Source organism: Octopus bimaculoides, chromosome 22 (assembly GCF_001194135.2).
Source record: "Octopus bimaculoides isolate UCB-OBI-ISO-001 chromosome 22, ASM119413v2, whole genome shotgun sequence".
NCBI classification, from domain to species: domain Eukaryota; kingdom Metazoa; phylum Mollusca; class Cephalopoda; order Octopoda; family Octopodidae; genus Octopus; species Octopus bimaculoides.
The window spans coordinates 173,325-184,045 of record NC_069002.1 but is presented as its reverse complement, the minus strand read 5'-3'; the positions used below and the strand labels follow the sequence as shown (position 1 = coordinate 184,045).

At 34.1% G+C, this 10,721-nt stretch overlaps 1 protein-coding gene across 1 annotated transcript in view; it reads left to right on the top strand.

The window, feature by feature from the left end:
* Window positions 1-10,721, top strand: part of LOC106878713 (intermembrane lipid transfer protein VPS13A) — a 126,965-nt gene that overhangs the window by 64,395 nt on the left and 51,849 nt on the right. The window contains exons 33-45 of the mRNA XM_052975632.1: window positions 295-411; window positions 1,047-1,124; window positions 1,970-2,181; window positions 2,721-2,868; window positions 3,735-3,822; window positions 5,559-5,722; window positions 6,534-6,685; window positions 7,744-7,841; window positions 8,153-8,427; window positions 8,768-8,884; window positions 9,150-9,314; window positions 9,464-9,569; window positions 9,954-10,126. Of these exons, the coding sequence (XP_052831592.1) occupies window positions 295-411; window positions 1,047-1,124; window positions 1,970-2,181; window positions 2,721-2,868; window positions 3,735-3,822; window positions 5,559-5,722; window positions 6,534-6,685; window positions 7,744-7,841; window positions 8,153-8,427; window positions 8,768-8,884; window positions 9,150-9,314; window positions 9,464-9,569; window positions 9,954-10,126 (1,893 nt within the window). The remainder of the gene's footprint in view (window positions 1-294; window positions 412-1,046; window positions 1,125-1,969; window positions 2,182-2,720; window positions 2,869-3,734; window positions 3,823-5,558; window positions 5,723-6,533; window positions 6,686-7,743; window positions 7,842-8,152; window positions 8,428-8,767; window positions 8,885-9,149; window positions 9,315-9,463; window positions 9,570-9,953; window positions 10,127-10,721) is intronic.

Sequence of the window (10,721 nt, the reverse complement as noted above, 5' to 3'; positions counted from 1 at the left end):
CTCTCTCTCTCTCTCTCTCTCTCTCTCTCTCTCTCTCTCTCTCTCTCCTGTCATTTGATAGGCAGTGATGTTTCTTTTCTCCAGTCTCTTTGTAGACAGGAGTTAAAAGCACAATGCAGCATGTCTACAAAGAGATCAGTTAAAAATAGTAAAATGTTTTCTAGTTTAAAATTAAAACCAATAAAATGTTTACTGCTTATCTTTTTGTGAATAACAAAAATATAAATAACTCATTTTCTGTCTTTTCTTAAAGGACAATGTATATTCTTGTTTTTTTTCTTTTGCATTTTTCAGTTTATATACTACAATAAGATTCATGGGAAGAATAAAAAGAACCCAGATTACAAAATCCGGTTACGTGTTGGTCAACTTCAAGTTGTGTGTCTCGCAAAATTTTTCTGGGACCTCACTGTAAGTTTTAGTTAACTTACTTGCAAAAATTTGTTTGGTTGTCGAATAAATTTATTATAATACAGCTACAAGACCAATTTGCCTCTTTATATTATCATAATTAGATGTGGGGAGAGTGTTTCCACTCTCATGGTATGTTACAAGTGAATAAATTAATTTATGCCATGAAAGCTTGGCAGCATAAGAGTCATTTATAACGGGCATGACTAATTTAAGTGTCCATAGAATAATTATGTCTGGATTAATAGATGTACCAGATCATCAGTTGCTGGGAAATCCTTGCTGTAGCTCTAATGTATTTCATTGGTCTGTAGACATATTGTAAAAGCAGAAAATATTGAAACAATGCTATTTGTGGGTTGACAAGATTGGTAGAAATTTTCAAAATATGAGACACTGTCTCAGTATTCCTACCCTTGATTGCAGGGAGCAAGAGTTACACCAGCACTCAGCTGGGTAGATTGGAACAGCCTGATATTATTGTGTGCCTTAATCCAGAATACAGTCCTCAGGGGCTGAGAGTTTCATGCTTGGCACTTACATTTAGCCCCTATCACACTTCCATGTATATATTTATTTTCCTTACAATATGTAAAACTCTGATTTTATTAAACTTGTCCAAATTTCCATTTCAGAGGTTTTTTGAACCAATCGTTACTCCATCACTTATCGATGAGACTGGTGCTGCTGTGTCAAGAACGGTCACTAAAAATGTTCGTCTCACTTCTTTCCATTTATTTTCTTTTACTGCAACTTATTACCAATGATATTCTTAAAGTTCTAGCTTTAAACATTGGTTGGGTGGGGTGGGGGTTTCCCCCCCTCTTTTTATTGCATTCAAATTCTACTGAGGTCAAATTTGCTTTTGTCTTTTCGGGGTCAAAATAAAATATCTCCAATACTGAGAGTGATTCTCTCTTTCTCATTCTCTTCTTTCTCTCGCTCTCCCCGCCTCTCTCTCTCTCACACTCACCACTCAGTCGTCAGCTATGATCAGACCTGTAGAGGGATAGACTTGCTGCCCTTCTGACAACATTTGAAACCATTATTATCATTGAGATGGTGGTGAGCTGACAGAATCGTTAGCGTGCTGGATGAAATGTTTAGCAGCATTTCATCCGTCTTTATGTCTGAGTTCAAATTCCATGGAGGCTGACTTTACCTTTCATCCTTTTGGGGTTGACAAATTAAGTACCAGTGGAACACTGGAGTCATTGTAATTGACTAATCCCCTCTCCCAAAATTTCAGGCCTTGTGCCTATAATAGAAAGGATTATTATTATTATTAAGACAACGAGCTGGCAGAATCATTAGCATGCTGGACGAAATGCTTAGTGGTATTTTGTCTGCTGCTACATTCTGAGTTCAAATTCCATGGGGGTCGACTTTGCTTTCATCCTTTTGGGGTCAATTAAATAAGTACCAAATATGTACTGGGGTCGATGTAATCAACTTAATCCCTTCCCCTAAGTTTGAGGCCTTGTGCTTCCAGTAGAAAAGATTATCATTATTATTATTATTTATTTTATTTATTCATTCATTTATTATTTCCTAACAGATGAACCGTATGAAGCTGCATCATGTACACACCAGTTTCAACTTTGATGTGTATGCTCCAATATTACTGATTCCAAAACATTCCAAGTCAACTGACCTACTGTACATCCGTCTTGGCTATCTGAAACTCAGAAACTTTTTCGAAATAACAAAAGAACCAGACCAAGAATGGAACCATATCTTCCTGACACTCAGTTCCATCAAAATCAGCAGGTATTTATCGACCACAAGGGTTATTCTTTTGTTGTCCCCATAATGGAATCCTATATTGATAAGCAATTATAGACAACTCTTCTGCTCTTCAGAGATATAAACTTTGAATTTTGTATAATTTATCAAATGGTAGTTTTTTTTAAAAATATGAAGTAACATTATAAAATGGTGTTTGTTTGAAATATAAATTAAAAATTAAAAATTACTGCTTTTGATTTTGGTAAGTAGACTTTAGTATGAGAATCTTGAAATTCATATATGCCTCCTTGGTAGTATAAAATCCATTACATTGTCCCTGCTGTTTTACTGGTGTTAATCCTGGCACTTTGATGTTTATATTGGACGTTTATGTACAAAGAAAGAAAAAGGAGAAGGAGAGAAAAAAAAACTGTTTTTTACTGCAAGTTTTTAGCATTTTCCTGATTCCTTATAATCTGCTATTGGCTCTTGTCTGGTACATCCTAAATCCTGTCATTATTTTTCTTGTTTTCCTGTCTTATCACTATTATTATTATTATTATTATTATTATTTATTACAGAGCTGAGTTATCATTAGCTGATGATGTCTACAACATAGTGCAGGACATTTTAGACCCCGTAAACCTGAAAGCTGATATAAAAAATGCCCTTTATCCACTCTCAGCAAAAGTCCACTATGATATCTCAGGACAACTGGACTTAGTGAAGGTAACTTCATTAGTGTTCCTTTAGATTTAACATTTGTCACTGTTTTAGAGTCTAGTTGTCATACAGTGTTGGTGTCAATTTGCTGGGTTGTAACCAGAACAGAGTTGTTTTTTTATGTAATTGGCATATATTATCACTTTATAATGTTGCAATCATAATAGTGTTGCTTTTAAATGTAGCTCTCAAATAATATTGCTTTAATGCATCAATCATTATAGTATTGCTTGATTATATATTATCACTTTGTAATGCAGTAATTTGGTTATTTTTTTAACATAGCAATCCAATTACCATCATTTTCATCCTCATCTTCCTCATCATCATCATCATCCTCATTTTCCATGCTGGCTTGAGTTAGTGTAACTGGAACTGGCAAGCCAGAGAGCTGCACCATGCTCCAGCCTGTTCTGGTTTGGTTTCTCTGCTGGATGCCCTTCCTGATGCCAACCATTCCATAGAGTGTACTAGGTGTCTTTTATGCATCACAGGCATGGGTGTCTTATATGTGTCACTAGCACAGGTGCCCCTCACGTGTCACTGGCACAAGTGCCTTTCACATGTCATCAGCATTGGCCATGACTATTATTTCATTTAGCTTGAAGTGTCTTCTCAAGCACAGTAAATCACCAAAAGTCCCAATTGGCTCTGTGAGACTCAACATCCCAAAGTGTTGCATTTAAATAGAACTCTCAAATAATGTTGATTTTAATGCCATATTCATAATAGTATTGTTTTAAAATGTAGCCGTCAAACAGCATTGTATATTACATTGTTGATGAGACATGGCTGTTTCTAGTGATATTTACCTGGTAAAGCTACATATCATGAAACTGTTGTTGAAATATTGAAGTCACTTTGTCTTTCAGATTCACCTGATCCAAAAAGACATCCAATCAATACTGGGTATTTATCATGAAAACCTCATGGAAGGAGCTCCATCTCTGTCTCCTGTCGGTAAATATCACATGACTACATTAGCTTTTTTTTTTTGTTTTCAATTTTACATTACATTAAAATATGTTTTAGTATATATATATATCAAAATAAACTACAGGATATCCAGAGGTAACGCAGTACGATCATTTCAAGCGACTCCATTTAATTGAACAATGCAACCATTATATCAATTATCAATTTAAATGCAGAGCAATCCTCAGCTGCATAAAGACATAGAATTTAATTAAATGGACACATTAGTATAATTTTACCCAAAACCTCCAAGAAGGTAAGGAGATAGACAAAGAACATGCTGTCTTCATTTCAGCTTAGAAGTTACTAAGGTATCAGGAAAAAAGACTTGTTAGGAATCTAGCTTGTCACTGTTTTTTGGGGTCCGTTTTAATTTATAGTCTTGTTTATCAAATCTTTGTATATCAAAAATCCAAGGCCAAGGAACAAGGCGCAGTGTCTGTTAGGAAAGGGGCTGAGGGAGTTGACAGAAATCATAGTGGGGATAGTCATAAAACTATCAAGATTAATTTGAAGCAATATAATGAGATTTGGTAAAGGAAAGCTTAAATCAAGATGTTAACTGTCAATTAAAGAGGCAAGACTCTTGTAAGCCAAAGATGATATTCTATGGGAAATTTTATCATGAGGTACTATAGTTGAATATTTTGAACAATATTGCTATATTGTATAAAGTTAGAATCTAGGGTTATCAAGGAGATTATTTTAACAAAAGGGTAAAACATTTTTGAATACTTTTGAGTCTATACCAAATTTTACCACAATAGAGGGAAGAAAGAAATTACATAGAAATAGTTAAATATCTATATATATTATATATACTTAAATATTAACTTATTAGATGGTATCAGTGAATATTGATCAATTGGTATATACTGGTATTTAATAAAGGAGTACTGAGGCGAAAGAACATGCTAACTATTTATTAATTAAATTATAATCTAAGCAGTTTACTTTAAGCTGTGAAGATCCTGGTATTGTTTTATTTAAGCTAAGAACGAATTTGTAGGGGTACAAAAATTAGGTTTATTTCATAAAGGCTATTATAAAACAATGAAATGATCAGAGGACAGAACACCATAGAAAAGGAATAAAAATAGCTTAATCACAAAAACCATGATGAAGTATATATTCCTTATTAACATCAATAGAGAAGATTTATAGGAAATGTATAATAATTCAAGAATTTAAACTAAAAATTGTTTATTTACTTATGTAGTTTGTATCTATAAAGACTGATACCTGGTATTAACTAATTATAAACTAAGAAGTATAATATAGATTTTAAAACAATACTATTCACAGATACCATCTAATAAGTTAATATTTAAGTATATGACATGTATAAATATTAAACTATTTCTATGTAATTTTCTTTCCTCCCTCTATTGTTTGCGGCGGCAGTGGTGGTGGTGATGGTGGATGCAGTAGTGGTGGTGGTGGTGACGGTGGATGCAGTAGTGGTAGTGGTGTTGGTAGTAGAAAGCTTCAGATCAGCTCTCATTCAGCACACTCATGATCAAAGTAGCTCCTTCTGTCACCATCCCATCTCTTACCTGACACAATGTGTCTAGGACTACAAATATAGTGTTATAAGTGAAAGTAAAGTTGTTAATATATGGCTTAAGTAACTACATATCATGGTGCCAACATTTTTCTCCAGCTATTATTATTTTTATGAAAATAAATTACTTTAATTTTTCTCCTCTTTTTCCATAAAGCCGGTTACCATTTTCCACCCAAAGAATCATCCCAGATGGCATCAAGTACATTAAGTACTGGCTCTCAGGAATCCTTAAAGAATATGCCAAAATCAGCCATCAATTTGAACTTTACCATGGATGGTATTGTTGTTTGTTTGATAGAACAGAAGTCCACAGAGTTGGTCAGTATCATATCATCCCTGTTGATCATGTGTTTGTTTGTAATACCAAACAACATTTGTTGTTTTGAAATTTATGTATTTAAAGAAATGAAAACACACACACAGTTGTTTATGCGTATGTGTGTGTATATATATGTGTGTGTGTGTGTGTGTGTGTGTGTATGTATATGCCACCATCTGTATGGTGTTGACATTAGGAAGGGTATCCAGCTGTAAAATCCATGCCAAAACAGACAGTGGAGCCTGGTGCCGTCCTTTGGCTTGTCAGCTCCTCTCAAACCGTCCAACCCATGCCAGCATGGAAGACAGATGTTAAATGGCGATGATATATCACACTAAATGCATATATATATTGTGAGACAGCAGAATGTCATGGAATTGTCTGAGATAAAATCTCTTCATAGACTTGTGCTAAAAACAACAATGTATGCTGGGTTGAGATGAACCTCATTCCTGCCGTAGCCCATAAGAACAACAGGTGTGGTTCACCTTTCTTCAGGCTCATCAATGTCGTATGCTCAATTGTTACCTGATTAAATAAAAGTCATACCTTGATATGACGATGGACTGCAAAGTTTATGGGCCGACTATGAAGGAGTGATGCTAGAGCTGTGAGATCTTGCATGCATTCCTTTCAACTCTTCTTATTAAGAAATGTAGATGTGTAGTGATTACGTTGATAAATCCTTGACTGAATGATATTTTGTTTTGTTATTTGTTTTTTAAAAGTAGTTTGGGGAAGAAATAAGGGTTTGTAACAAAAATACTTCACGAGTGAATGGTTTTCAGTGCAGTTCCCAATTGGTTCTAGGGTTTCCAGAAACAAGGATTGAGTCGGTTCCAGATGGGACGTGTAACTATCAAAAGAAATCAGCTGATTGATGGCTCCGCTGCAGGTTCATTACAAGTGAAATGGTTAATGATTGATGACATCAGTCCAGACAGCAAAGCCATTGTTAAAAGGTAACACTTTCTTTTCATTACTACATCTTGTTTTGTTGTTGTTGCTATTATCATTATCATCATTATAATTAGTATTATTAGTATTATTATTATCACTGTTAAGGTGCTGAGCTGACAGAATCATTAACATGCTGGCAAAATGCTTTGCGGCACTCCGCCTGTCGCTACATTCTAAGTTCAAATTCTGCTGAGGTTGACTTTGCCTTTCATCCTTTCTGTGTCAATAAATTAAGGACCAGTTGAACACTAGGGTTGATGTAATTGACACCTCTTCTCCCCCAAAATGACTGCCCTTGTGGCAAAATTTGAAACCATTATTATTATTATTATTATGATTGAGTGAGAGAGCAGTGTATGCCATCAAAGTGACACTGAGGTAAAATATATGAAGCCCCGTATACCAATCTTGACCACCTGTCTGATAAGGGTACTCCAGGTATATGCATCACAACCATATGTGTGCGACATGGTGATCTTATATCAAGATAAACAGTGCATGACCTTGCAGGTGGGGCCCAGTTAGAATTTTCTTCAGATTGAGTTGCCCATCCCGCTCAAAAGGTTCCTGAATATGGGTTGTTGAATTAATTGTGCATTAGCTTGTGACTTTGAGAATTCGATGATGTGAGTGTTTAATTTTTAGAATGACATTGTAGGGTAGGTGTGACAGGTCAGATATGTCCAGTTTGAACATAAAACAAGTAAAATATTTTGGTCAGATATGGCTGATTTGAATGCTAAAGGATTAAAGAGGTACATGAAATGTAAATTGAAATGAAATTTTGATAGAATTTAGAACACATTAAAAGAGAAAGTGTGCTTCATGGATCCAGGAACAGTCACAGACAGGTTGCTATGAAAAGGGGTTAATCCAGTACATTACAAAACATTTTCCATAGTATTTTTCTTATATCCCAATTGAAGTTTTCTATAAATACAGTGCTGGTTGATATTTTTTACTTATTGTTTTATTTTGTTTATTTATTTTAAAAAAGTTATTATTTCTTTCATACTAATTCTTCCATTTCTTATGTTTCCTGTATTTGCCATTTCATCAGAGTACTGAAAATTGTGAAGAATAAAAGTAATTCTGAAATGCAAGACGTTCCTGTATTTAAGATTAACTATAAGAACTCTGGAGATGGCTGCCAGAAAGGTAACTGCTTCTTTAAGTTTATTTTGTTTCATTTCTAATCCCCCCCCCCCTCACAAATTATGAATTTGGTAGACAAAAATTGTGTGGAGGCCCTTGGTAAATCAGACAGGAATTTCTGCTTTACTAATGTTGTAGCAGTAAAGTCTAGTAAAGTGGTTAAGTTTCCTGTTAATACAGTTATCAGAGATTATAAATTACAATATTCTGAATATTGTGATACATGTGGAAAGTTTAAATCTGTTGTTTATTCAATCCTGACTACTTTTATACAAATAAATTTACACACACATATATTTATTTTATATTTACAGTGGACCTGTCACTGCGGAAACTACGTTTCCACATTTGTCCGACGTATTTGAACTCTCTTATACGCTTTCTCAGTGGTTCCATTGAAACAAGTTATACATCAACTGTAGATGGTGGCATGAACACTTCAAGCTTAGCAACTGCACAAGACTCAAAACCTTCTTTCTTGTTACCCACTGATGCATCTAACCTTACTGTAAGCTGCAAAATTGCAGATCCAGAAATTGTATTCTTTTCAAATCCAGAAAAACGGACTTGTCCTATTCTTGTTTTAAAGGTAAGTTCTACCTGTAATTGTTGTGACTAAGAGGTTTAGGATGAGTGGCCATACTAGGCTTAGTGGCAGACAGGGAGTAAAGAAATTTAGTGTCTTACTGAGAAAAATCCCTAAAAACCATCAAACAAACACTCATTTTTGTCTTCAATAAATTAGTTGTGTCTAAATAAAGAAAGGAGCTGATTCGTTATTACTTGTTGTTTGATGTTGTCTGATGTTGTCTGATGTTGTCTGATGTTGTTTGATGTTGTCTGATGTTGTCTGATGTTGTCTGATGTTGTCTGATGTTGTCTGATGTTGTTTGATGCTGTTTGATGCTGTTTATTGTTGGTTATTCCAGGCTGGTATGAGGATTGACTATTTTTATTTTAACTTACGTGAAGAAATTCAAGTGGATATACAGAAAATGCAGTTAATATCTTGCTATTATGGTCAATTTGATGATAGTTCTAACAAGGTAAGAATCATAGTCAATGTTGTTTTAACCAACCATTTTTTTCTGTGTTTTTTTTTCTTTTCTGTTTCAATAAAAGTTACGCACCACTTATAACAGCATCCAGTACTATGTAAAATATAATGCTGAGACCGCCTTCGGTCTTGCAATGTTGGCTCTGAATTCAATAGGAAATCTATGGAGATAAACTTAAAAGTGGAAATATCACACAAACATTTTAACAAACAAAATCAAAAGCTGGACCAGATTTTATTGGCTTCTTTTCCAGATAATTTACCCAAGTGACATAACATTTGGCAGAGTGAATGATTACCAGGAGAAACTGACAGAAGTAAATGTCCAAATTGATAAGATTTATTTACACCTATCTGCTTCAGTGATTAATTTAGTACAAAGTGTATTGGAAAGCTACCCGTCCTGGAGAACCAAAACTGTGAGTAGTTCCAACCTTTATTTCTGCTTTTGTCTTATTACTTAATAATTCTTCCTTCTGATTAGATTTTAGTTATTGGAATGGTTTCTGAGTAAAATAATAGTCATCATTGTTTATTATAATATTATTTCTTATTTTTCCTATTTTAGAAGAAAGAAAACTTCACTCCCCCCATAACTCATCAGCCATTAACTAATCTCTGGGATGTACAGAAAGTTTCTTCAGAAAAATGGCTTGAATTCACTGCTATTAGAGGTTTGCAAAACATTATCTACATTTACAATCGTTTTGTTTTAGATATATAAACAGAGACTGACAAATACATATTTCACCATGAAGATCATCATTGATGTCCTCATTTTAACATCTACTTTACCATGCTTGCATGGGTCAGACAGTATTTTGTTGCAGCAGAATATTCTGTGGTCAGCCCTCACCTATATATATATATATATATATATATATATATATATATATATATATATATATATATATTCCCCATTGTTTAAGAGGAGGTAACCACAAGACACATACTAGGCATTCCATTCATTTCCCAGCTCAAAGAAGCAAGCTCCGTTCTATGCTCGGGTCACTATACACTATATATATATATTTTTCTTTTTCATTCTATATTTTTAGGGGATGCAGGCAGCAGTGAAAAAAAAATTGTTTCAAACGGTTTTATGGAAAAATTCAATATTGCCATTAATGAACTTGACCTTGTGTTTGAAGTTGAAAACCAGGATAATGAAATCCCTATTTTGTACCTGAAATCTTCATTAGATGCAAAGATGAAAAACCTTTCAAGCCAGGTACAGATTTTAAAGTAATTCTATACATTCAAAATGAATTCATTCATATATATATATTTTATACTCATATATATATGCACACAAACACACACACATGCACTCATACATACGTACACACGCACATGCACACATATAATTGAGATGACAAAGGAATAAACAATGAACTTCATTAGCTTACTGCTGTTTCTGCTGTAAGATGCAATGTCCTCTCAGTTGCATGCTTGAGTATCACTTTATCGCTCTCAGTTTCTTATTATTGCTCTGTACTCAACTAACATTTTGTTCTGAAACATATGTATATTGCGTTCTACACCAGATTATTAGTATCGCAATGCCTAAGTGAAATATATGTATATGTATATATATGTATATATATATATATATATATTATGATTGACCGTTGACTGGACACTATTCAATTTTTTTTTTTTTCTCCGTGTTTTTCTCCTTGTCTCCGTATTCTTTCTGTTGAAGAGCGTAGCTCGAAACGTCAAAGACTTTCCGTATTCCCGAGCGTCATACTAATACATCCTTTTGTTATTTACACCACCTGTCCTCGTCTGTTGTTGTTTTTTCGTATATTCTCCCATATATA